This window comes from Artibeus jamaicensis, unplaced genomic scaffold (assembly GCF_021234435.1).
Source record: "Artibeus jamaicensis isolate MK-2021 breed Jamaican fruit bat unplaced genomic scaffold, CSHL_Jam_final contig_452, whole genome shotgun sequence".
Lineage (NCBI taxonomy): Eukaryota > Metazoa > Chordata > Mammalia > Chiroptera > Phyllostomidae > Artibeus > Artibeus jamaicensis.
The window spans coordinates 418,480-442,968 of record NW_026521837.1 but is presented as its reverse complement, the minus strand read 5'-3'; the positions used below and the strand labels follow the sequence as shown (position 1 = coordinate 442,968).

Below are 24,489 nucleotides of genomic sequence, written 5' to 3'. Positions count from 1 at the left end.
GATGGTTTACTGAAAGAGAAAACATTGACTGGCTCCAAATACCAAGGAGCAAGTCAATGGAGCAAATGGTGCCTATGATAAAATTTGTATCTGAGCTAGGAAGTTTGTGTTTGCCTGATCCTAAAGTAGTAAACATCCCATTTCTGAGGAATCAACCTCTTCTGCATATATTGTATATACGCACTTTGTTTATGAGTATTTAGCGATAACATAATAGATTTTTTTTTCTAGTTTCCTGAAGGCTGGGGGAGAAGTGATTGATTCAGTTACATGGCATCAGTAAGTATGTCTCCTGTTCTTAGTACTGAAAAATACTGCTAGCTGTACTTATTATTTAGTTTCAAAAAATTATTTCCATTTAGCTCCTAATAGGCTTTTTAGTTCAAGTAAGAATCATATAGTGTCTCAAACAGTACTGTACTAGAATTTAATATTAACCAAATAAAATTTTAAACTTATTTTAAGGAATGTGGTTGTTTCTACATGATCAAGGCACACTCTCCTTTAACCCATGGAGCAGGTAAGTAGCTAAAGCCAATATGCTTGCCAGAGGACAAGTGACAGTAACCCACGTGTACCTGCTCTGGTGACTGTGTCTTCTCAAGACAGAGTAACAGATCCCCTCATTCTGTCTTGGTCTCTCTATACTAAAAATTTTTCTTTTTTTTCATAACAGGGAAGTTGGAAGGGGTAGTAAAAAGTGCAAGTTCAGCCAATGAACTCTAAAGTAGAAAGTAAAGGTTGTTATTTTTTTCTGAATATTTTCTAATAATTTAGCTATTACTTGGATGGGCGAACTGCTACCAAAGAAGATTTTCTAAACCCTGATGTGTTGGACACTTTTATTTCACCTGTGCAAAAAATTTTTCAGGTAATAGTCTTTTTTTCTTTTTAATGTAAAACCAGAATCCTTATTGGTTTAAGATTGGTGCTATAATCCTAAAGGATTGGTTTAGCTGGTGCTACATTTATATCTATATGAATTTATGTGCTTTCTAATTTTAGAGAACAAGCACTAGTCTTACTCACCTTCAGTTTCCCCTTAGCATCAGGTCTTATCCATGTACATTGATTAGAAATTTAAAATACATCCCCTGGCTGGAGTGGCTCAGTGGCTTGAGTGCCAGCCTGCGAACCAAAGTGTTGCCAGTTTGATTCCCAGTAAGAGAACATACCTGGGTTACAGGCCAGGTCCCAAGTTGGGGAAACATGAGAGGCAACCACACATTAATGTTTCTCTCCCTCTCTTTCTCCTTCCCTTCCCCTCCTTAAAAAATAAATAAATAAGATCTCTTTTAAAAATGTAAAAATTCTTCCAACAATAATAACAATAAAAAATACTTCTAATAGCCTTTTGGTAGAATTAACTTTCGTAGGCCATGAAAATGGGATCATTTACATTTCTTCTACACCTAGTATTCCAGTAAAAGTACATTGCTCAAGACCTAAATGTCTGTAAACATTTATTTTGTAACTATTTTTGACAAATGGGTCTGGGAATACAAGATTTTGAATATTGTTAATCTTCAACACCATAACTGGTCAGCTTGCTTGCAGTTACCATGGAGATGTTCCTATTCCGTAGATTGTTGAGAAGACCAGACCCCACAAGAAGGTTTGGTTAGGAGAAACAAGCTCTGCATATGGAGGTGGAGCACCCTTGCTGTCCGACACCTTTGCGGCTGGTTTTATGTAAGTGAAGTGTCACTTGCCTCAGGGAGCAGATTGCAGCATGCTCTTAGTCTATTTGGTTGAAATAGTTCACCAGCCAAAAATCTCATCAAACATGGTTTCTGTGGATGAGCCCAAAAATTTGTCCCAGATTTTGCAAGAAAATGATTTACTAAAAGCTTTTTGGGCATCTTTAATGTGTATTCCAAATTAATCACTGTATGAATGAATTGCTTTAGAAGTTTTGTTCTTTAATTATGGCCCATGAACATGCCAAGGATTCCTCTTCTAAAGAAGTGCTTTGTAAAACAAAAATACATTGTAAAGTAGTGTATCTAGAGCCCTGACTCTAAGAAGCACATTTAGTACATGCTATACAGTATTTATAGATTTCCAGCAAGATTGGAGCCTGACGTATGTATGAGGTCACACCAGCAGGGCTTCCAGTGAATTTAAAGATTTACTACATCACCTCCTATGCCAACCACCACAAACTTGATTGCTTTAAACAGCTGGTTACTTTGCCAGCGGTGTTAATACTATCATGGTTTCTTGCCCTTAAGATGCTTTATAATTATTAAATAAAGCTAATTTTTTTATTTTAACTTTTTGAAGAATAACAATTGGTTAACTTGTATTTCATAATCCTTTTCCCACTCTTAATTTATAGTTCTATGCTCTCACATTGAGACTTATCCTCTTTCCTCTCCTACCTACATTCTCGTAAACCCAGAAAAAAGTGTAAATTGTTTATCTTCATAGGAGCATGAAGAATAGAAAAAAGAATGGAAATGTTTGTTTTGCCATTAACTAAGGATGAAGGGCAGGAGGTGTCCATAAAAGTTTGAGTGTGATTCTATTTATTTCACATTTTACTACTATTGACTACAAGCAACCCTTAGACCTCAGGTGGTAACTGGGGGTACACGCACGGACAAGGAATAATTAATTACCTATAGAGGTGGGAATTTGTCCACTCTGCTTTGTAGATGTTGCCTTACCCTGAAGGGGATAGTAATGCCACTTCAGTGGCATAGTAATAGTCTTCTAGGATTTGTTATGGGAGCATGTGAAGGAAAGGGTAGTCTCCATTTCATTTGAATAACTTATTTATATTGAATGCCAGTTTTCTGGTTTCCTATCATTTCCTCACTGATGAATAAATTAGAATGGTCTATAATTAGAAATAAGTTATTTTGTTTTTAAAACCCAAAGAAAGCTGGGTTTCACTCCATTGCAGGTGGCTGGATAAATTGGGCCTGTCAGCCAGACTGGGCATAGAAGTGGTGATGAGGCAAGTATTCTTCGGAGCTGGAAACTACCACTTAGTAGATGAAAACTTTGAACCTTTACCTGTAAGTGGCCACTATTCTTCTATTTCTGTGATTAGAGTATACTGAAGACCCCTTGTATTAACCACCCATGATTGTCAATCCTCTCAATAAATGCAGTGCTCTCCATAAGTAGCCAAACCTTGGAGAAGTGAACAGGAGAAAACTTTAGAGATAATCCATTCTAACATTTTTTGTGTCTCAGAAGAACAAATTGAGACCTAGGAATAATGTTTTTAATTTATTTTTTTTATTGATTATGCTGTTACAGTTGTTCTATTCCCCCTTTATTCCCCTCCACCCTACCCCTCATCCCCACCATTACCCCCCCTTTAGTTTATGACCATGTGTCTCAAGTCCTTTAGATTCTATATTTCCCATGCTATTCTTACCCTCCCCCCATCTATTTTTTATCTACTGTCTATGCTACTTATTTTCTGTACCTTCTCCCCTCTTCTCCTCCTCCCACTCCCCTGTTGCTAACCCTCCTTGAGATCTTCATTTCTATGTTTCCACTCCTGATCTAGCTGTCCTTTTAGTTTGCTTTTGTTTTAGGTGTGGTTGTTAATAACTGTGAGTTTGTTGTCCTTTCACTGTTCATGTTTCTTTAACTTTTTTTTCTTAGATAAGTCCCTTTAACATTTCATATAATAAGGGCTTGGTGATGATGAACTCCTTGAATTGGATCTTATCTGAGAAGCACTTTATCTGTCCTTCCATTTTAAATGAAAGTTTTGCTGGATAGAGCAATCTTGGTTGTAGGTCTTTAGATTTCATGACTTGGAATACCTCTTTCCAGCCCCTTCTTGCCTGTAAGGTCTCTTTTGAGAAATCAGCTGACAGTCTGATGGGGACTCCTTTGTAGGTGACTGTCCCCTTAGCTCTTGCTGCTTCTAGGATTGTCTCCTTCATTTTAATCTTGGCTAATGTAATTACGATGTGCCTTGGTGTGTTCCTTCTTGGGTCCAACTTCTTTGGTACTCTCTGAGCTTCCTGGATTTCCTGGAAGTCTATTTCCCTTTGCCAGATTGGGAAAATTCTCCTTTATTATTTGTTCAAATAAGTTTTCCACTGGTGGCTGTGCCTTTCCCCCTTCTGGTACCCCTATAATTCGGATGTTGGAGCGTTTAAAGATGTCCTGGAGGTTCCTAAGACTCTCCTCATTTCTTTGAATTCTTGCTTCTTCACTCTTTTCTGTTTGGCCATTATTTGCTTTCCTCTGGTCCACTCCATTGATTTGAGTCCCAGTTTCCTTTTCATTGCTATTGGTGTCCTGTGCAATTCCATTCATTTCAATTAGTTTCGCCTTCATATATTTGTCTAATTTGTCGATATAATCAACCAGTTCTGTGAGGATCCTGATCACCAATGTTTTAAACTGTGCGTCTGTGAGTTTTGCTATTTCTTCATCGCTTAGATCTATTGGCTCTGGGGCTCTGAGATCCTCCTGCGCCATTCTTGGTCTGTTCGGGCCCTTTAAGTGTGAGAAGCGGCGCCTTGGATTCCCAGGTCGCTGGGTTGTGACTTGTGACGCTGTATGTGGGGGCGTGGCCAGAGCGGGAAAATGGCGACCTCCCCTCTGCCGCTTCTCACAGCTGGGTGCGGAGGAGCAGTGCCTTAGATGGTTCACCTGGGCCGGGCCGCTCAGAGTCGCTGGGTTATGACGCTGTATGTGGAGGTGGGGTCAGAGCAGGGAAATGGTGGCGTCCTCCACTGCCGCTTGCCGTGGGGACCTGCGGGCCTGGTCCAACCGCCCACTCCCTCGCCTGTCCACCCGCGCACAAATGCGCGACCTCAGTCAACACGCAGCCCCGGGCCGGGCTGTCTCCCCCATGGTCGCTCGCCTGGTCGCTCGCTGGGTCGCTCACTAGGTCTGACCCTGTGCCTGGATTCCGCGGGCCTGAGTGTGTCTGGCCGAGTCCTCCTGTGCAACCCTGCTCCGCCAGCCGCTGGTTTCGCCCCTTACCGGTCAGGCTGAAGAATTTGTTGTTAACGGACTTCCGAAAAGTTCAATTTTCCGTGTTCTGGCTGTGTTTTCTGTTGGTAATATTTAGTTTTCTCTAATCTTGGTTGTGTGAGAAGGCACGGCACATCCACCTATGCCTCCATCTTGGCGGAAGTCCTCGGAATAATGTTTTTAATGTGGGCCATTCTGGACATGGCATGGGATTTCTTAAAAAGGAGTCATTTGATTCCTGGCTGGTGGGGCACAGTGGACTGAGAGCCAGCCTGCAAACTGAAAGGTCTCTTGTTCAATTCCTGGTCAAGGCACCTGCCTGGGTTGCAACCAGATTCTCAGTTGGGGGCATGGGAGAGGCAACCAATAGATTTTTCTCCCTCCCTTCTTCTATCTTTAAAAATAAATAAATAAAATCTTTTAAAAAGGGGGAGTTTGCTTGAAAATGTATGACTCTAGTTTTACAAGATATTAAATTTGGATCAAAAATGTTTTACAAAATAAATCAAAGTTAAAATTGTTTACAATATCCAAAGTTTTGAAACTTTTATGTCATAAAATCATAATTTATTAAGATAAGCTGGTAGTACCATGCATTTGTTCAAAAATCTCACCCTAAGAATTGGCTATTTTCTTGATAATCTTCAAGATATTTATGAATTTAAAAAACAGGTCTAATGTCTACCCTGCCTTCAACTCCACCTAGTGCTAAATTAAGTAATGTAGCCTTTCCATCTAAAAAGCCATCAGAATATATATGTGACTAGAAGAATGACCTTGATTTTTATTGTCTAAAATGACATTTGAAAATCTAAATGTTAATTAAAGTTGACATTAAGAAGTATAACACTACTTCCCTCATAAAAGCTAAAAATAAAATAAAATAAACTGACATTTGAGAATATCTGTTTTCTAGGAATAATTCTTAAAGAAAAGGAATGCTAAGAAGGTTTGCAAAAAACACATGCCAAAATATAAGCTAACCTTCTATGGTCTATAGCTAGATTTCCCAACAAAATTGCTTTTAATATATAGTGGTCCAAGCTCATGGAGAAGACTGTTCATAACTTTAAGAAAATTCTTCAGAAAATGACCTTGTACAAAATCAAATCTATCTTCCTCAAGGATATTATGAGCCATCTATAGGGTTAAACCAAACATGATAATTTCATTAGACAAGTACCAAAATCTACTGCTGGCCCTTTCTTTTTTCTTTGTTTAATTGTTTTTCAAGTACAGTTGTCTCCATTTTCTACCTTCCACTCCCCACCCCACCCCACCCATGCCCCCACTTCCTACCCCATTTGGCTTTATCCATGTGTCCTTTATACGTGTTCCTTGATGGCCCTTTCCCTATATTCCCCATTATCCCTCTTCCTACCCCTCCTGTTATCATCAGTCTATTTTTTAATTCAATGTCTCTGTATGCTGTTGCAAAGGATAGGAGCTCCTTCTTTATGCTGCAGAGTATTCTATTGTGTAAATGTACCATCATTTTTTATCCATTTATTTATAGACAGGCACTTAGGTTGCTTCCAGGCCTTTCTTAAATGTACCTTGAACAAGAAAGGTAAATAGTTTCCACAAAATTTACTTTGAGTACAACACTTAGAAATTAGCCAGCTTATCTTGTCACTCTTTGTAAATAGTGCCAGTTATTTATTATGTTACCTAAATCTTCTCAGTGCCCAGACATAAACCTTTGGCTTCAGAACCCTTTTATATGCATTAAATGTACTTCTTCCTCAAGGTGCAGAATCAGCTAGCAAAACTTGCAGGAATAAATGCACTGTGTTACTATGAAGATGATCCAAGGGAACTAACCTAACACCCATTGTACATGTCTGTTTTCTTATTTAATTTGCATACCAATTCCATAAAGGTAGCAAGGTAGGTATCTTAGATCCATTTTTCAGATGAGAATTTTGTGATTAAGATGTAGTCACCGGACTTGCTCAAGGTTACACAGTTGTCCGATGTTATTCTGAAGACTCCTGCCTCCCAGGCCTGTGAGTGTTCTGCTCTGCCCATAACTGAACCATGCTAAAGTTATGTCTCTGAAACATTCCATTAATTCTACTCTTGTCTCAAAAGGAGATTTGAATTGGAATTTAAGCATAGAAACAAAAGCTGCCCTGTTGACACTACTTAGCTCAAGAAGGAAGAATTGAGGTATATAGGAAGTGTTTTTTTTTAAACTTCTTATTATGGAAAAATTCAAAGTGAGAGAAAAGTATATGAATCACCAATCTTGTTTGATCTACAATTCTACCCAATCCTCATCTCCCACTTACTGTATTACTTTCAAGCAAATTTCAGCTATATCACTTTATCCATAAATATTTCAGTATGTCTCTCCTTTGTAAAAACATAATAATATCATTATTATACTTTAAAATATTAACAGCAATTCCTCAGTATCATCTAATATTAAGTTAGTGTTTCATATTTTTCTTATCATCACAAATATTTTAATAGTATATTCAAATGCAGAAGGCTCACATATAGTATTTGGTTGATATATATCCTAAGTCTATTAGTATTTAAGTTCTTTTTCCCTCTCTTTTTTTGGTCCTTTGGAATTTACTAATGAAAGACAGCAGGTAATTTGTTCTACAGTGTTTCCCACATTCTTGATTTTGCTAAATTTATTCATTTAGCATGTTTCTCTGTCCCCTAAATTTCCTGTAAACTGGTAGTTAAAACTAGAGGCTTGAGCTTACTCAGATTTTTTTGTTTTGTTTTGCAAGAATTATTTATAGGCAATGTTGTGTGCTTCCATCAACAGACACATAATATTTGGTTGTCTTTTTTATATCTAGTGATCATTGTTCCTTAATCTATTACTTTATTAAGGGGTTTTAAACAAAGTATTTTAATCTCTTAAACAGAAATTTTATTTTAAAAGCTTGTCTTTATGTTGTGTGTGTCTAAAAGTTCTGCTTTGAGGTTTGCTTTCAATTTTTAGATGATAGACAGCAGACTATTTAAACTGTTTCTGAGTTGTGAATTACAGTCTTGAGCTACATCTCCTAGCAGGCATGGTCCCCTGAATTGTGGAAGTATAGTGCTCTTGTGATAAAAAGCAGCAAACAAAATATTGCCCTCAGGGGTAACACAAACCAAAAGGTGAATCCTATTTAAATACCTCCAGAATAACAGGTGCACTCTTTGTAGTAGAACTACTTGCTTGGCGTGGTTTTTATTAAATAAAGAACTAAGTAAAGATCTGTTTTCATCCCTTCCTTTCCCAATCACCACAACTAGGATTATTGGCTCTCTCTTCTATTCAAGAAACTGGTAGGCACCAGTGTATTAATGGCGAGTGTGAAAGGTCGAGCCAGAAGCAAACTTCGAGTATACCTTCATTGCACAAACATCAACCAGTAAGTAAGCAACACATTCTTTACAAACCAAGTTTTAATTAACAGGCACATAGCTTCCTACTGTGATGCCCTGCTGTCCTCTATCTATCCAGAGGGCCTAAGCTGTGTCATCATTCTTCATTTTTTCCTATTCATAATGACTGGTGCCAGAGTCTAACTAAAAAAAAAAACCCATAGTTTAAGTATTAGCATTTGAGTTTTATAATGACTTTAATTGTTATAATCCATAATTGATATATAGCCTAAATTTAAATGAAGACTAGTACCAATATATTTATATATGAACAATTACTTCATTGAATGACTATGAGTGAATATAAATATAAATTCATATGAATAAATAATTATATGAATATACTTATCCCCTTGCATCATATCTGATCAATTTAATAAGGAAGAAGGATTGAAAAACAATAACAACAACAATCTTGTTTTCAAGTTTCAATTCAGTTTCTGAGAATACAAGATCACAGAGATTTCTATAGTTCAGTATTTAGAACTTACTAGCAAAAAATGCTCCCAAATCTCAGAGATTTTTTTCTTCTTCTTAGTTTCAATCTGTTTTTCCTGATAAAATGATAATGAAAATACCAGTTCTAGACTAATAGCCACCCAACACTTCCATTTTCTGGTAAGTGCAGTCCACGGGCAGTGAGAGCCCCATGGGAAGAAGTCAGGGAGTAGTTTGGATAGATAAATTCTGAAAAGTGACAATAGATTTAATTTTCTTGTTTGCTTCACTTTTTTCATAAGGCTAGAAAGAGCCCCTGTTTATATGGTTTATAATTTGACTGCACATGAACCCACAAAATTCAACTTTTACCATTTAACCTTCCTATATTTGAAAATGAATAAGCTGACTGGCTTCTAGCGACTCAACCTGGCAAAACAGCAAAGATTTCAGAGTGCTCTGGAACAGAAAATGATGCTGTGAAGAGCAATATTTATAATTATGTTTTCAACTAGGACCACATTAGTGGTCTTACATCATCGTAAAAGGAAGAGTAAAAAGAGGGCCCATCATCATTATAAATACTTGCTATCCATAATTATATTTGTAATCAAGTTTTTAATTGCTTAAGTGAGATAAATATTTTATTGAGTTAATCTATCTGCTTTTAGCCCAAGGTATAAAGAAGGAGATTTAACTCTGTATGCTTTAAATCTTCATAATGTCACCGAGCACTTCCAGTTACCACATTACTTATCTGACAAAGAAGTGGACAGATATCTTGTAAAACCTTCAGGACCTGATGGATTATTTTCCAAGTGAGTTATTTTCCTTGTTCATTTTAAACTTTCACCAAATTTATCAGTGTTTATCAGAATAGGGAGTATTGATAGGAAGAAAAAATAGTCAACTATATCAAGTATTAACAACTCTTAATATTCAGAAAGTATACACACACACACACACACATTACCTATTAGTACAGGTATAACTCTGAGAGTCAAAAGCAGAAGAACATGAACAAAAGCTAGCAGTTATCATAGGGAGTAGTTTGCATTTTAAAACAATTTTATATAAATGCATTTAGATTATTATCTCTAAAAAACACATAATTCCACCCTGGCTGGTATAGCTCAGTAGATTGAGTGCCAGCCTGAGAACCAAGGGGTTGCTGGTTCAATTCCCAGTCAGGGCACATGCCTGGGTTGTGGGCCAGGTCCCTAGTAGGGGACACATGAGAGGCAACCATACATTGATGTTTTTCTCCCTCTTTTTCCCCCTCCCTCCCCCTCTCTCTCAATACTAATACATAAATTCTTTTTTAAAAAGGCATAGTTCCTGGTAACACAGTTGCAAAAGCAAATCATACCTGTATAAAATTGCTATTAAGGGCATGGGGATTGGTGTAAACTGTTCTATTATGTGAGCAGGTGTGATTCTCTAACTGCATTAAAGTAATTTTCTTAATTAGTTAGAGTAAGAAAAAAAATAGCCAAAAATATGCTTTTAGATGGATTATTTGAAGTTGGTTCAAACACATTTTGGTTTTAAAAACCAGTCATTCAATAAATCTCATAAAACACCATATTTAATAGAATATCCAAGAATGACTATGAGCTTTAAAGAGTTAGGCACACAAATATTGTCAGATTTCTGTTTAATCTGTTTTATAAGGAGCTCTTTTCATCATGGCAATTCTCAGATTGATGATTAAAAAATTAAGGGTTTACAACATTCTCACCATCTCCTCCTGTCTTTGCAAATGCTGTATGAGTGATGTTTTCAGTGACAATTAGCATCATAACCTGAAAAAGGACATTAAGCATGTTTCTCCAAAGTCCTATCCCCCATAGACAACATAATTAACAGTGGATATCATTCCTTCATTTTTTCCCTGGGCTTTCTTTGACTACAACTGTAATTGTACAATCTCTAGTGGAGAAAAGAGAGGAGGAATCCACAAGTTTTCCCATGTCTTTCCATGTGCAGCCTTTGTAGACATTTTTAAGGTTTTTTTTTTTAATTGAAATTTTTTTGGTGGCATTGGTTAATGAAATTATATAGTTTTCTATAATACATCATCTGTATATTGTACTGTGTGTTCACCACCCTGTAGACATTTTTAATGGGTTGCATGTTTTTATGAAACCCCATGACTTACTTACCCACTTTTCTACTATTTAAAGGTCTTTTTTCCTATTGTAAATAACGCATATTTGAATAACAGATACTTTTCTCTGCGTTCTGACTCTTTTTGAAGTGGGTATTTTAAGCATATTTGTGTCTGATGCTGATAAGGAAAAAGCTTTTGTAAAGTAATTCAGTAAGAGCAGTAGAGTTGGAAGTGTATTAAGATCATTTTAGTCCAACTTTAGATGGGTATCTAAGACCATTCATCTCTGATTCCTCCTCTGATCAAGCTCACAGCCTTTCCCTGTGACTGTTCTTCCAGGAAGGGGTAAAGGGAGCCACTCTGTGTCTTCTTTCTAATGCTCTTAGCTCTGTTTTCTAGGGCAGAGGTTAGAAACTATACCTCATGCCTGTGGACAAGGGGGTTTAGAGGATTTTCTTTTCCCTCTTTTCCTGGAAGGGGAGGTTGGCATGCACTCTGTGTTATTTTTTATTTGAAATTAGTTGTCAACTTTTAACAATTGATAGCTAGTAAAAAATCTTTAAAAGACTTCCCAGCCAAGATGGAGGCATAGGTAGCCACACTATACCTCCTCACACGACCAAAAGAAAAACAACAACAATTTAAAAGCAACAAAAACTGACAGAAAATCTAACTGTATGGAAGTCTAACAACCAAGAAGTTAAAGAAGACACATTCGTCAAGACCAGTAGGAGGGGCAGAGTCGGGCAGCCAGGACAGAGAGGACTTGCTGAAAGGCATTGGCTGGCAGACCAGTGAAGCCATGGATTGTGGAATAAGGTGCAGTGTGCAAGGCTGGAGCTGGCCAGCAAGGCAGGGGCTGGTGGACTGGATGGTCCCACATTCATGTGGAGATAAACAAGGCAAAACTGGAGGGTGCAACAGACAGCACAACCCAGGGTCCCAGTACAGGAAATAAAGCCTCAAACCATGGATTGAAAACACATGTGGGGATTGAGGTAGTGAGAGAAACTCCCCACCTCACAGGAGAGTTGGTTGGAGAGACCCACAGGGTCCTAGAATGTACACAAACTTACCCACATGGGAATCAGCGCCAGAAGGACCCAATTTGCTTGTGGGTAGCGGTGGAAGTGACTGAAATCCATCAGAGAGCTGAGCAAGCGCCATTGTTCTTTCTTGGACGCCTTCCCCACATACAGCACCACAACCCAGCAACATGGGTTACCCTGCCCAGGTGAATACCTAAGGCTTTGCCCTTTACCATGTAACAGGCACATCAAGACAAGAAAAAAAAATGGTCCAAACAAAAGAACAGATCCACGCTCCAGAAAAAATACAACTCGGCAACAAAGATCAGCCAACCTACCGGATGCACAATTCAAAACACTGGTAATCAGGATACTCACAGAGTTAGTGGAATTTGGTCACAAATTAGATGAGAAAGTGAAGGCTATAAAAAGTTAAATAAAGGAAAATGTGCAGGGAATCAATAATTATGAGAAGGAAACTGGGACTCAAATCAATGGTATGGATCAGAAGGAAGAAAGAAACATCCAATCAGAAAAGAATGAAGAAACAAGAATTTTAAAAAATGAGGAGAGGCTTAGGAACTTTCAGGACATCTTTAAACGTTCTAACATCTGAATTATAGGGGTACCAGAAAGAGAAGAAGAAGAGCAACAAGTGAAAAATTATTTGAACAAATAATAAAGGAGAATTTCCCCAATCTGGCAAAGGAAATAGACTTCCTGGAAGTCCAGGAAGCTCAGAGTCCCAAAGAAGTTGAATCCAAGGAGGGACACACAAAGGCACATCATCATTAAGTTACCCAAGATTAAAATGAAGAAGAGAATTCTAGAATCAGCAAGAGAAGAAGCAGTTACCTACAAAGGAGTTCCTATCAGACTGTCAGCTGATTTCTCAAAAGAGACCTTGCAGGCAAGAAGGGGCTTGAAAGAAGTATTCCAAGCCATGAAAGGCAAGGACCTACATCCAAGATTGCTCTATCATTTAGAGCAAAGCTATCATTTAGAATGGAAGGGCAGATAAAGTACTTCTCAAAGTTAAAGGAGTTCATCATCACCAAGCCCTTATTATATGAAATGTCAAGGGGGGGACTTATCTAGGAAAAGGAAGGTAAAAAATATGTACAGTAAAATGACAGCAAACTCACAATTATTAACAACCATACCTAAAGCAAAAACAAAACAAACTAAGCAAACAACTAGAACAGGGACAGAGCCACAGAAATGGAGATTACATAGAGGGTTATCAACAGGGGAGGGGGAGAGAGTGGGGAAAGGTACAGAGAATGAGTAGCATAGATGGTAGGTAGAAAATAGATAAGGGGAGGGTAAGAATAGCATGGGAAATGTAGAAGCCAAAGAACTTATATGTGTGACACATGGACATGAACTAAAGGGGGGAAATGTGGGTGGGAGGGGGCATGCAGGGTGAAGATGAGTGAAGGGGTAGAAATGGGACAACTGTAATAGCATAATCAATAAAATATGTATATTTAAAAATCTTTAGAAATGGCAGTTCTGGCCAAGATGGAAGTATAGGTACAAACCCTTTGCTTCTTCACATAACCAAAGAGAGGATAACATTAGGAAACAACCAGAAGTGCCAGAAAATCAAACTGCATGGAACTCCAACAACCAAGGAATTAAAGAAAACATCAAACAGAATAACTGTAACAGTAAGAACCTGTGGTGAGGTGGCGGACCAGGTGGGCGGGGCTGGCTAAAGCCAAAACTGAAGACTCAGAGCTTACTATGTACTACAGGGATTGCAGTCGTGGGAGAAGCTCCCAGTCTCACATGAGAGTTTGTTGGGAAGTTAGCTAGAGATGAGCAGGAGGGCCAAAATGTTCTCTCTCTGGCCCCTCCCCCACAGGCAGCCCCATAGTGCAGCAAAGAGGGTTCTCTTGCCCTGGTGAATACCTAAGCCCCCACCCTTACAACTCAACAGGTGTGCCCAGACAAAGAAATATGGCCCAGATGAAAGAACAGCAAAACATCAGAAAGGTAGCTAAGCAATGAGGCAATAGCCAACCTATCTGATGGAGAATTTAAAGCCCTGGTAATCAAAATGCTCACAGATCTGACTGAGCTTGGTCGAAAAATGAGAAAACAAATGAAAGATATCAAAAATGAAATAAAGCAAAATATTCAAGGGACCAACAGTGACAGGAAGGAAACCAGGACTCGAAGAAACAATTTGGAACAAAAGGAAAAGATAAACATCCCATGGAAACAGAATGAAGAAACAAGATTCAAAAAAGTGAAGAGAGGCTTTGGAACCTCTGAGACAACCTGAACATACCAATATCCAAATTATATATGTGCTAAGAGAAGAACAAGAGTGACTTCCGCCAAGATGGAGGTATAGGTGGATGTGCCGTGCCTTCTCACACAACCAAGTTTAGGGACAACTAAATATTAGCATCAGAAAACACAACCAGAACACGGAAAACTGAACTTTTCGGAAGTCCGCTAACAACAAATTCTTCAGCCCGACCGGTAAGGGGCGAAACCAGCGTCTGGTGAGGAGTTGCAAAGGAGGGCTCGGTCGGACCGGGCGCGGAATCCAGATGCGCGAATCCGGACGCGCGGGTTCCAGACGCAGGATTGGACCTGGTGAGCGACCGAGCGACCCACCGGGTGAGTGACTGCGGAGGAGACAGTGGGGAGGTGGTGCAGCGTGTTGACTGTGGTTGCCTGCTTGCGCGCGAGCGAGGGAGTGGGCGGCGATAGAGGGCGCCGCCATTTCCCTGCTCTGACCACGCCCCCACATACAGCGTCACAACCCAGCGACCTGGGAGTCCAAGGCGCCGCTTCTCACATTTAAAGGGCCAGAACAGACCAAAAATGTCGCAGGAGGACCTCAGAGCCCCAGAGATAAATCTAAGCGACGAAGAAATAGCAAAACTCTCAGACGCACAGTTTAAAACATTGGTCATCAGATTCCTCACAGATCTGGTTGATTATAGCCACAAATTAGACAAACATATGAAGGCGAAATTAAGGGAAATGAATGGAATTGCACAGGACACCCATAGAGATGAAAAGGAAACTGGGACTCAAATCAATGGAGTGGACCAGAAGAAAGCAAATAATGGCCAAACAGAAAAGAGTCACGAAGCAAGAATTCAAAGAAATGAGGAGAGTCTTAGGAACCTCCAGGACATCTTTAAACGCTCCAATATCCGAATTATAGGGGTACCAGAAGGGGGAAAGACACAGCCACCAGTGGAAAAACTATTTGAACAAATAATAAAAGAAAATTTCCCCAATCTGGCAAAGGAAATAGACTTCCAGGAAATCCAGGAAGCTCAGAGAGTACCAAAAAAGTTGGACCCAAGAAGAAACACACCAAGGCATATCGTAATTACATTAGCCAAGATTAAAATGAAGGAGAGAATCCTAGAAGCAGCAAGGGCTAAGGGGACAGTCACCTACAAAGGAGTCCCCATCAGACTGTCAGCGGATTTCTCAAAAGAGACCTTACAGGCAAGAAGGGGCTGGAAAGAAATATTCCAAGTCATGAAATCTAAAGACCTACAACCAAGATTGCTCTATCCAGCAAAACTTTCATTTAGAATGGAAGGACAGATAAGGTGCTTCTCAGATAAGATCAAATTCAAGGAGTTCATCATCACCAAGCCCTTATTATATGAAATGTTAAAGGGACTTATCTAAGGAAAAGAAGTTAAAGAAACATGAACAGTGAAAGAACAACAAGCTCACAGTTATTAACAACCATACCTAAAACGAAAGCAAACTAAAAGAACAGCTAGATCAGGAGTGGAAACATAGAAATGAAGATCTCAAGGAGGGTTAGCAACAGGGGAGTGGGAGGAGGAGATGGGGGGAGAAGGTACAGAAAATAAGTAGCATAGACAGTAGATAGAAAATAGATGGGGGGGGCAAGAATAGCATGGGAAATATAGAATCTAAAGGACTTGAGACACATGGTCATAAACTAAAGGGGGGTGATGGTGGGGATGGGGGGGCAGGGTGGAGGGGAATGAAGGGGGGAATAGAACAACTGTAACAGCATAATCAATTTAAAAAAAATTAAAAAAAAAGAACAAGAGCAAAGAATTGAAAACTTATTTGAACAAATAATGAAGGAAAACTCCCCCAATCTGGTGAAGGAAATGATTCCGGGAAGGAGCCAGGTTGGACAAGAGGAAACAAGGATTTGTTAAGATCCAAGATAAAGAGAGAATCCTAAAAGAGAAAAAGGAAGGAGGGAGATAAAAGGAGTTAGATAGTGATAAAGGGGAAGGGGCTGGAAAGAAGTATTTGAAGTTATGAAAGGCAAAAACTTATATCCAAGATTAATCTATCCAGCAAAGCTTTCATTTAGAATAAAAGGGCAGATAAAGTGCTTCCCAGAGAAGGTCAAGATAAAGGAGTTTGTCATCCCTGAGAAGGTTAAAGAGAAGGTTAAAGGGACCTATCTAAGAAAACGAAGATCAAAAATATGAACAATAAAATGACAAACTTAAACTATAAAAAAGTGAATGTAAAAGAAAAGAAAAACAATGAAGACAAAACTTACCAAACAACTAGAATAGGAACAGAATCAGGGAAATGGACATCCCATGGAGAGACTTCAGTGGGGAGGGGGAGGGGAGGAATGGGGTAAAAAGGTACAAGGAAGAAGAAGCATAATTGGTAGGTACAAAATAGACGGGGAGAGATAAAAAAATGGTATAGGAAACAGAGGACTCAAAGAACTTACATGTACAACCTATGGACATGAACTAAGCAAAGGGGGGGAAGGATGAAGGGATGGGGTGCTGGGCAGAGTTGGGGGAAAAGGGAGGAAAATTGGAAAAACTGTAATAGCACAATCAATAAAAATACTTAAAAAATAAAACTGAATAAAAAAAGAATGGCTCCTCTGGCAACTCTGGGCTTGTTCTTCCTATTAGATGTGACCCCGTTATCTTATGCCTGTCCTACTACACTAGCAAATATAACCTTCTTGACCCCTGAGGGCATTTGAGTTGGCTACCCTTAGTCTGGAGTAATGCCAACTACCTCATTTCCTCCAGAATATCTCTCAAATATTTGAAGGACAATTGGTTTGTCTTCCAGTCCTATTTCACCTGAAATTTTACAAATGCATCTTATATTTCTTCATCATCATGTTACTGACCTCAAATATGAAACAAGTTACTCCTCTTAAATAAAACTCTATCCATATTGTCCAGCCTGATGTGGAAATTACCAACATGCTTTAAGCTTACACTGATAATCTCTGGAAAAGTCCAGCCATTGTTAATATAACCAGAATGCTTTGCATGACATTGATATAACCTGGCAGCCAAGGAGAGTGAACTAGAATGCACATGCATGAACAATGATGACTTCACTATACTAGTCAATGGAGGGAGTAGACGTCATTGAGTGATTGATCATGTGTGGAGGGTGGCCATTGCACTCAAAATAACTGAGCAAGTAGAGTAACAAATCTGCATCAAAATTTGTGTTAAGCCTGAACATTCTCTGCGGAACCTATTCCGATGATTCGGAATGTTTTGGGGAACAATGCAACGAGTGCAGTGCAACTTAAAATGTCACACGAATGCTTCTAAGATGGTCAAGAATCTGTTCACAGTGATCCACATTCTGGAAGGCCAACAAGCACAATACTTAAGAATGCTGAATGTGTATGAGCTACAATCAACAAAGTTGGCAACTAACAGTGCAAGAATGAGAAGCTGATCTGGGGATTCCAAAAACTACTGTGTCTGAAATTTTGACAAAGAATCTTGGCATGAAGTGTGTCCTGTCAAGATTTGTTCCATGGCTTCTGGTACCAGAGCAGAAGGAACATTTTGCTGCAGTTGGGAGAATGGTGTGAGGTCATCCCAAGCTGCCTACCTTGAAGGGAACCAGAGCATCATTGTCCTATGGATAATGTTTCTTGTATCTTCTTCAATAAATGTCTCTTTTTCATGTTGCATGGCTGGATACTTTCTGGAAAGACCTTATTATATTTATAGGTGATTAAACGATTTAGCCTGATGGAATGAGTATCTTGCCCATGTCTCATCAGCCTCACCCAGAGCAGTATTAATTTACAATGATCATATTTATCTTTAAGCTCAGTAGCCTAATTCAAAAGTCTTTCTGAAACATTTTGGTGTACCCTTGTAAGTGATCCTCAGTGTCATGCAGAACAGTTCTTACTCCTGTCACATATAGATGTTTTGAAAATCTTTTTTTCTTTGTGGTTTCCTGATAATGATCATGTCATTTCCTCCTGGAGCCCATTGAAAAACTGATGTAATGCAGGCATGAAAACAAACTCTGGTGCATGTGGACCAAGTAAAACCACAGTGTGGTCTCCTTAGCCTCCAGCACAATCATAGGCATCTTATTGCTATGTCTTAAGTACAGATAGTACAGACCCCAGAGCTGGGCCTCAAACCAAGGTTAAATGGAACACAGTTCTGCTGACTAATAGTGAAGATAAAGCATGAAAGATCTTTAAAACTGAAATCTTTATAATAATGCTAAATTGGAAACCACCAAATGTCTAACATTAGACAATTAAGTAAACAAACTAGCATTCTCATACAATGGAATCCTGTGCAGCTTATAAAATGAAGTAGGGTAGTGGATGAACATTTAATGGTGTGAACAAATATTAAGATGCATTCAGGGGGAAAGAATCAGGTTTTTTTAAATTGTTAAAATTATTTTTAAATTTTATTTTTTTCAATTATAGTTTATATTCAGTATTATTTTGTATTACTTTTATGTGTTCAGTATAGCAGTTAGACAATCATACACTTTACAAAGTGTTCCCCCCAATATTTCCTGTACTCATCTGGTACCACACATAGTTATTACAATATTATTGACTATACTCCCTATGCTGTATTTTACATCTTCGGGACTATTTTTTAACTACCAATTTGTGCTTCTAAATTCCTTCACCTTTTCCAGCAGTCCCTCAATGTCCTTTCTCTCTGGCAACCATCAGTCTCTTCTCTATGTCTATGAGTCTGTTTCTATTTTGTTTGTTCATTTATTTTGTTCTTTACGTTCTACATATAATTGAAATCACGTGGTATTTGTCTTTCTCTGTCTGACTCATTTCACTTAGCATAATACCCTCTAAGTCTATCCATGATGTTGCAATGGTAAAATATCATTCTTTTTTATGGCCAAGTAATGTTTCATTATATATTCCACTACTTTTTCATTTACTCATCTATCAGTGAGTATTTGGGTTGCTTCCATGTCTTGGCTATTGTAAATACCACTGCAATGAACATAGGAGTGCATATATTCTTTTGAATTAGTGTTTTGGGTTTCTTTGGTTATATACCCAGAAATGGAAAGTGGAATCATCAGGCCATAACACAGTTCCATTTTTAATTTTTTGAGGACCCTTCATACTGTTTTCCAGGGGACTGCACTAATCTGCATTCCCACCAACATTGCACTAGGATTCCATTTTCTCCACATCCTCACTTGTTATTTGTTGATTTATTGATGATAGCCATTCTGACAGGTGTGAGGTGATACCTCATTGTAGCTTTCATTTGCACATGTCTGATGATTAGTGACACTGAACATATTTTCATATGTCTATTGGCCATCTGTATGTCCTCTTTGAAAGAATCAAGTTTTAAGAGACTGTATAGTATACTCATTTTGTTTAAATGGAAATATGTTATGCATGCATAGAAAAGAGATGAAGGAATATACATCAAAACACTAAAAGTAGTTGGGGTGATTTAACAGGTTATTTTTGTTGTATTTATTTCTGAATAATGGTGATAATACTTTCACAGTGCTTAATATATGCAACACACTATTTTAAGTGTTCTACATATATTACATGTATTACATATCTGACATAAATATAACTCTAACGTTAACTAATCTCCTAAATTTTCGACAATAAAAAAGTGCTCCCTTTTGCATGATGTAAAAACCATTTGAGAAAAAGATAATAGAGATATGAGCATCATTTAGAATTATGGAATTATTAGTGGAATTTAAAGCAGACTAAAGCTTTTGTCATCCCCTCTTCTTTATATTGGCTTTGTTGCTGCAAACATGTATTAACAGTAAATAGGCATAAGAAATAATACTTGTTCTTAACAATTTTTCCAGCCTTTGACTCAGTTTGAATTAGAATGCTGTAGTGAAATGCAAAGAAAACATAAGTTTTTTGGAATCTGTGGTTTAACCAAACAAAACCATTTTCTTTTACCCAACAGTATACATTCTACCAAAATATCTCCACAACATAAGATAATGAATGTATACCTCCTGAGGAGAGGGGAGTTAGAGGGTTATGGGCATAGTTACCAGTGGGAAACTTTATTGATTGTCATTTTTATGTAAATTTTTGAAATTTACATTCCATTCAATATATGTATTTGCTCTGCATAAAAATGTTTTCAATTATTTTCCATCAAATAAAATTTCCACGAATTCAGAAGTCATGTCATGTTTATCATTTTTGTACTTCCATCATATTGCTTAATATAGATGATGTGTATCCCATTTTCTGTAAAGGGCCAGACAGTTACTATTTCAGGCTTTGTAGGCCATACGGTCGCTGTCACAACTAGTCAATTCTGTCAGATATCATCTAGTTCAAATACCTAACTGATAAGAGTGTTGTAATACAAGTTATGTACCACAGGCTATCACAAAAATTTTTTTTTGGTTTTGAAACAATCTCATGACTTTCGTAGAGCAGGCAGAGCACACACAACTTGGCTAACTTAGATGTATTTTTCCACTTTGCAGATACGTCCAACTCAATGATAAAACTCTGAAGATGGTGGATGATCAGACCTTGCCAGCTTTGACAGAAAAACCTCTTGGCCCAGGAAGTCCACTAAGCTTGCCAGCTTTCTCATATGGGTTTTTTGTAATAAGAAATGCCAGAGTGGCTGCTTGCCTCTGAAAATGAAAGGCATACAGTAGTCCTGAGACTGAATTTTTCAAGTGTATTGAGAAGAGGAAAGCAAAACTCAAGCTATAGAAAGGCAAGCAAATACATTATGAATCAACTAGTGGGAGCTTTAGAGACACTAAGACACCTTTAGACCAGACTCAGTGTTTTGTTCTGAGTAAACTATTGCTGGTAATAAGACCTTGTGCCAAACACTGTGATTGTACTTTGCATGTAATATTTTTATTTAAGGTTATTAAAAATGTATATGAATGCTTCTAATACAGCCAGGAGGCAAGCAAATGAGGATATATTATTAGTTTTAAGAAAGTGCTTAGTTGTTTTTATTCTCAAAGAAACAGTTATTAGAAGATTGTCAGACTCATTCTTGCATAGACTATTTCCATTGGCACCAATCAGAAAAAGTTTACTACCATAACTTTCAAATTGTCTATAAAAGAGCAACAAAATCTTTTTGCACCTTAACAGAGAGCAAAATTCAGTTGCTGCTTCTCCTCTCTTTGTTCTGTTTCTCTTTGCTAGTAATACTCTGTGAGAGGACAGATGATACATATGATCATATAAAAAATGATTAATGACAATTGTTTTGACAGAGGGATGGTATTATGTAAAACTCAAATGAAATAAAAAAATAACTATAAGAGGAATTGACTTACAGGAGGAGAAAATTTAGTTCAATGCATTATAACCACATGTTAATGTTCACTTTTGTTCTACCTGTAGTTATCGTTTCAGTTGGGGAGCTTTTGTAACAGAAAACCTTGATTCTAATGGCTTAAGAATAAGGACATTTATAATCCTGAATAATAAGAAGTTCAAACAGGATGGGCTTTGTAGCTCAGTGAGGAACCAGGCTCCCTCCACCTTGCTCTGCCACCTTTAGTACTGGCTTCATACTCAAGCTGGTGGCATGATGGCTGTAGCTCTTCCATCGACCTGTTGAGACCTGGCAGCACCCAGAGGAAAAAGATGAACAATTTTTCTGTGTCTCCTTCACAGACCTGAAGAACTTTTTCACAGAGGTTCTCCCAGCAAACCTTGTGTCTCCACATGTCTTATTGGTCAGGAATGGATCACATGGCCATTCTCCCCAGTCACTGCCAACATCACTGAAATTCCTGTAATTATCTGCTAGTAACATTTTGGAATGGAGTGGGAGTTGGGAAGTTCATGGTACTGACCACTACAGTTCTGTGCTTTTATCAGTGACTGGATGTATTATTTTCTTCTGTTCTAATTTTTAGAAATATAATCCTCTTTATATTTACACCAAACATAAATATATAGGTCTCAATTAAATTTAATTATACTTATGGGGAGCTAAAGCTGGGACTTAAAGTTTGGGTGTGCTTGAGTACATATAGATAGATAGATAGATAGATAGATAGATAGATAGATACTATATATATATATGTATATATATATAGTTTTTATATTTCTACAGTTGAAATAAAGTAATTTTGATAACCATTGATGGTGCATAATTATTCTCTTAAGACAGCTTAAGTCTACAGACCCCTACATTTGGAAGCCTTGTTTTCCTCTACCCTGTTTTTTACACCTCCTATTGTTATTTGTCCTTTCAGTCTCCCTGACACCAAAAGAGTTGATCTTGATGAAGAGGGATCATCAGGCACAAACACAATCTCCTCCCTCAACATGAAGATTCAATCACAAAGTCTTGTCCTGTCTGGTTTCTCTTTTCCCTGTCCCCTCTGCCACTTAATAAAGTCGAGGCCTAATTTTTCACTTGTATAATCATCATAATCAACATTTTATAATTGTTCTCCTGACTTTGGCTGAAATTCTTAAATGGTTCCCCATTTCTTACAGGCACACAAGATCCTCCATAACCTGGTACCTGCCTATTTCTTCAGCCTCAACTCTTGTCTTTCTCCCACAAATTCTGTTCTCCACCCCACACACTGGTTGAGAAGTCAGAACATACAGCCTCTTTTACCTTTTGCTCCTATACCCCTTGGGTTCTGCTCCTGCTCCTGCTCCTGCTCCTGCTCTCCATCTGGATCATTCTAGCACTGCTCCCTATGCAGCAAACTTCTACATTTATTAAGACCCAGCTCAAACATCAGTTTAAGTAACTCTCCTATTATTCAAGTAGTTTTAGTCATATTTTTTTGCTCCTACAGCAGTTTTGACACTTAGTATGATACTTATGCTGCATCTCAACTGTATCCATATATATATATTTCTAATATAACTCTAAGTTCATAAGAAAGAGGTATAGTATCTTAATTATCTTTGTATTCCCCTGTGCTTAGCATATTTTCTGGCATACAGTAGCCACTCAGATATTTCCTTAATAACAGAAAAGAGAATTCAAAGTTAAAACTAGCTTAGGTATTTTGATTTTCAATATACAGAAAAATTTAATGGTATTTCAAACCTGAAAAGGTATTGTCTACTACCTTTCAAAAGTCTTTAATTATCACTAGTTATCTCTTACTAATGGTGAATAGTTATATGAAGCATTGGGGGCATGGTTATATTAAGAAAGGAATTCTCTCTTGCCCTGGCTGGTGTGGTTCAGTTGCTTGGAGTGTTCTCCTGTAAACTGAAAGGTTATAGGTTCGATTCCTGGTCAGGGCACATGCCTAGATTGTGGGTTTGGTTCCCCATCAGGGTGTGGACAAGAGGCAATGGATTGATATTTCTCTCTCTCTCTCTTCCCCTCTCTCCAAAATCAGTGAGCACGTACTTCAGTGAGGATTAAAAAAAAAGCGATGCTCTCAGTTAATATAATTATGGCTATTAAATGCGTTATTATTAAGATTTTCTTTAACTTTCTTAGAAGAATCCCTTGTCTGTCATGTCATTCAGACTTTTTGAGCCCACACATTTCCACTGGTACTTAATCAATCAAATATATTTATTTTCTGCAATTTATTATACTGATTCAAATTACTTATGTCTTTTACTCTGGCCCTGTAGTTCACTTCAGCTCCATTATAGTGAGATTTTCCAAGTCCTGTTGTAAAACTATGTGTTCAGGGCTGGCCAGTTGGTTCTGCAGTAGCATCCATTTTCTTTTTCTCTCTTTTAAAAAAAATCTAGTGTATCTCATCAACCTGTTGAAAACACCTCTTGGTCGTTAAGTCTTAGGTAACCTTCTAACCAGAATTTTGGTTACCAACAAAACTAACATAAATACCCTGCTGTTTATATCTGACAATTTAATATAAAATGAAAAGAGGAGTATTTAAAACTAAACTTAAAATAGTGGTGAAACGAATAACTAGTTTCAAGGATACATTTCTTCAGTGAACTTTTAGAAAATGTTACTGATGATTGGCTCAAGTATTACATGCCTTACAAAAACATAGTGTGGATTCCCATACTCACTCCATGCCTATGGCAGATATTTGGGTTTATTTCCAAGATTCCTCTCTTATCATTCTGTAATTTAATTCCATTCTCAACTTTACAGACTTATGGGTTGGAAAACCCTGGAGCAATTTAAGCACTTAATATTTGGTGTCTTCCCTTTTAATGACATTAAATGCTTAGATTTTCATGATACCTTTAAGTGAAATTTGTGCTTATTTTCACACATTTGATGATGGTCATTATCTTCTGAACTGGTTTTCAGGTTACTT

At 37.9% G+C, this 24,489-nt stretch overlaps 1 protein-coding gene across 1 annotated transcript in view; it reads left to right on the top strand.

The window, feature by feature from the left end:
• HPSE (heparanase) overlaps window positions 1-22,338 on the top strand; it is a 53,166-nt gene extending 30,828 nt beyond the window's left edge. The window contains exons 6-12 of the mRNA XM_037152573.2: window positions 232-279; window positions 778-871; window positions 1,586-1,692; window positions 2,912-3,026; window positions 8,227-8,345; window positions 9,468-9,614; window positions 20,707-22,338. Coding sequence (XP_037008468.2) covers window positions 232-279; window positions 778-871; window positions 1,586-1,692; window positions 2,912-3,026; window positions 8,227-8,345; window positions 9,468-9,614; window positions 20,707-20,866 — 790 coding nt within the window. The 3' untranslated portion in view covers window positions 20,867-22,338. The remainder of the gene's footprint in view (window positions 1-231; window positions 280-777; window positions 872-1,585; window positions 1,693-2,911; window positions 3,027-8,226; window positions 8,346-9,467; window positions 9,615-20,706) is intronic.
• Window positions 22,339-24,489: the final 2,151 nt, after the last annotated feature.